This window comes from Mastomys coucha, unplaced genomic scaffold, assembly GCF_008632895.1.
Source record: "Mastomys coucha isolate ucsf_1 unplaced genomic scaffold, UCSF_Mcou_1 pScaffold11, whole genome shotgun sequence".
NCBI classification, from domain to species: Eukaryota; Metazoa; Chordata; class Mammalia; order Rodentia; family Muridae; genus Mastomys; species Mastomys coucha.
The window spans coordinates 8,944,690-8,946,884 of record NW_022196893.1 but is presented as its reverse complement, the minus strand read 5'-3'; the positions used below and the strand labels follow the sequence as shown (position 1 = coordinate 8,946,884).

Genomic DNA, 2,195 nt, shown 5'->3' with positions numbered 1-2,195 from the left:
GGTGCCAGCCGTTCAGTTTTTCAAGTCCCTAAAGCACCAGGACTACCTGTCACTGCCCCCCTGGGACAGTAACCAATCTGGGTAGATGTGCTGAGTCGGCCCCCTCCTGATCTCACCGGCAGCTGGAACCTCAGCAGGTGGACCTCAGCCTGAGCATCACCACAGAACCCTCACTGAGATGTGTGCTCTTCCTTGCTCTCAGCCCAGACACAGCAATACCCACCTGTGCTCTCCTCATCCCTCCCCCTCCATCTGTGTCCCCCTCCCCCATCTCTCTCTCTCCAGTTTCCTGCCTTCTCTGGGATCTTCCTTCCTTTCCCTCTGACTTGTTGGAGTGGGGACGAGGTCTCTCAGAATGAGCCCTGCATGGTCTGTTTAGGGTTTAAGAACTGCTGAGGTCAGCTTGCCCACCTCAGGCACCAATAACAGGACAATTCTGGCTCTGTGTAAAAGGTGGGAGGCTCAGGTGAGCCCTTGAGTGTCAGGCTGTAAAATTGGGCAGGTTCATATCGTTGCAAGAATAGACATGGTGCTATATGGTTGTCTAAAGCTCCCGGGAAGCTCTGGTGAACCCTGTAGCAGGAACTGGGAGCCCTCATGTACAGAAGTCACTGATGTGGACAAATCTGGACACTGCTTCGGCCAGGCTGAAGGGATGAGAAGCAATGGGGGAAGGTTGGGTGTCTAGAAGTCATGGTCTCAACTGTAGCCAAGCCAACTTGTGGACCCAGGACGGAACACCCAGAGACTTAGTCTGGACAGTTGAGCCTTTCTCCCTCCAGAACGCCTGGATACCTGTGCTCCCACTGGCCTCAGATGAGGGTCTACTGGTCGACTGTTGTCCTTGGCAATCACCACCTTCTTGACAATCCAGGCACAATGGCATTATGTCACTCTGTTCTCACTCATGTTGTTTGCTCAAGGTCAAGTTTGCACATGGCTTTGGTATGTGTCTTCAGTATTGGCTTTTTTGGTGGTGGTGGGGATAGGGGGTTCAGAGCCAAGCCCATGAACAATTTTCATGCCCTAGACTCTTCTTTTTTGGATGAGACTGAATAGCTCCTTCCACATGGTCCATTGTAGGGCACACCAGTCTTCCCTGAATGTGCTAACTTTGTGCAGGTGGCACAATGGCTCCCTCAGCAATTTCATGTCTGCACTGCTGTGAGATGGGTCACCGAGCCACACCCCTCTTGGAGCCATATTTACAGCAGCCTTTACTGCTAATGTACATGGGCTTTCGTTTATATTCTTTCTGGATCCTTCTGTATCTAAAGTCTTGGACTGGAGGCTTTAACTTTTCTAGAACACATGCTGCAGAGATCTGGCTTTATATGTTCCATCGACCTGGAGCCAAGGGACACTGTATCATTTCTTCATCTATTTGCACTCTGTCAGGCACTCCATGATCCATCAAGTCATTAGCTGGAGCTGGTGTGTCCTATCTCCTGGCCTCACTCACTGGATGGCAGCCACAGCTCCTGACATTTGACTTTAACCTAAAGCAGGGAGATCAAGTGTTTCTTGCTCTCTGCTCATTGCAGCAAAGAAAACCACTAATATCTTGAAAGTGTTTCAGTGACAATGTTCAACGACCGCCTGACAATACTTTCTAGAGAAAGTACACTCTAGAGAAACAAACAGGAGCGCCCTCCGTATTAAGATATGAACTATAAAAATGCCTTTGCATTAAGAGGGAACATTGTAATAAAATATTTACATCCAATAAAACATAGGAAAAACAAGGACATGTGTATGTGTGAGTGTGTGTGTGTGTGTGTGTGTGTGTGTGTGTGTGTGTGTGTGTTGGAAGGTTGGGAGTGGGGACATTTCGAACCCATAGATGCCTTGTCAAGAAACTGAGTTCCATGTGTGGGGAGGGAACCGGAGGGGGGACAGCAAGCAGAATGCAACGTGCATAAATAAATTAACTAATGGGAAAATAGAAATATAATCATTATTGACAGGTTTAAAAAAGGAAATCATAATCACTTAATTTGCTACAAAAAAGTCAAAGGTATACACTGGGAGAAAGACTAATGTTTCTAGCACACCATTCTTCATGCAGAAGGATGAAATTTAATTCTGACCTTTCACTTCATACAAAGTAAATTCTCCTTGCATCAACAGTTCTGAGGGGATCGAGCACCACCCTCACTGGGTCTGATTTGGGATCATGAGATCTTGGGAAGACA

General features: G+C 47.5%; 1 protein-coding gene across 1 annotated transcript in view; it reads left to right on the top strand.

Annotated features, from left to right (window-relative positions):
- Csf2rb (colony stimulating factor 2 receptor beta common subunit) overlaps nt 1-1,745 on the top strand; it is a 25,631-nt gene extending 23,886 nt beyond the window's left edge. The window contains exon 12 of the mRNA XM_031359416.1: nt 17-1,745. Within this exon, the coding sequence (XP_031215276.1) occupies nt 17-85 (69 nt within the window). The 3' untranslated portion in view covers nt 86-1,745. The remainder of the gene's footprint in view (nt 1-16) is intronic.
- The last annotated feature ends 450 nt before the right edge of the window (nt 1,746-2,195 follow it).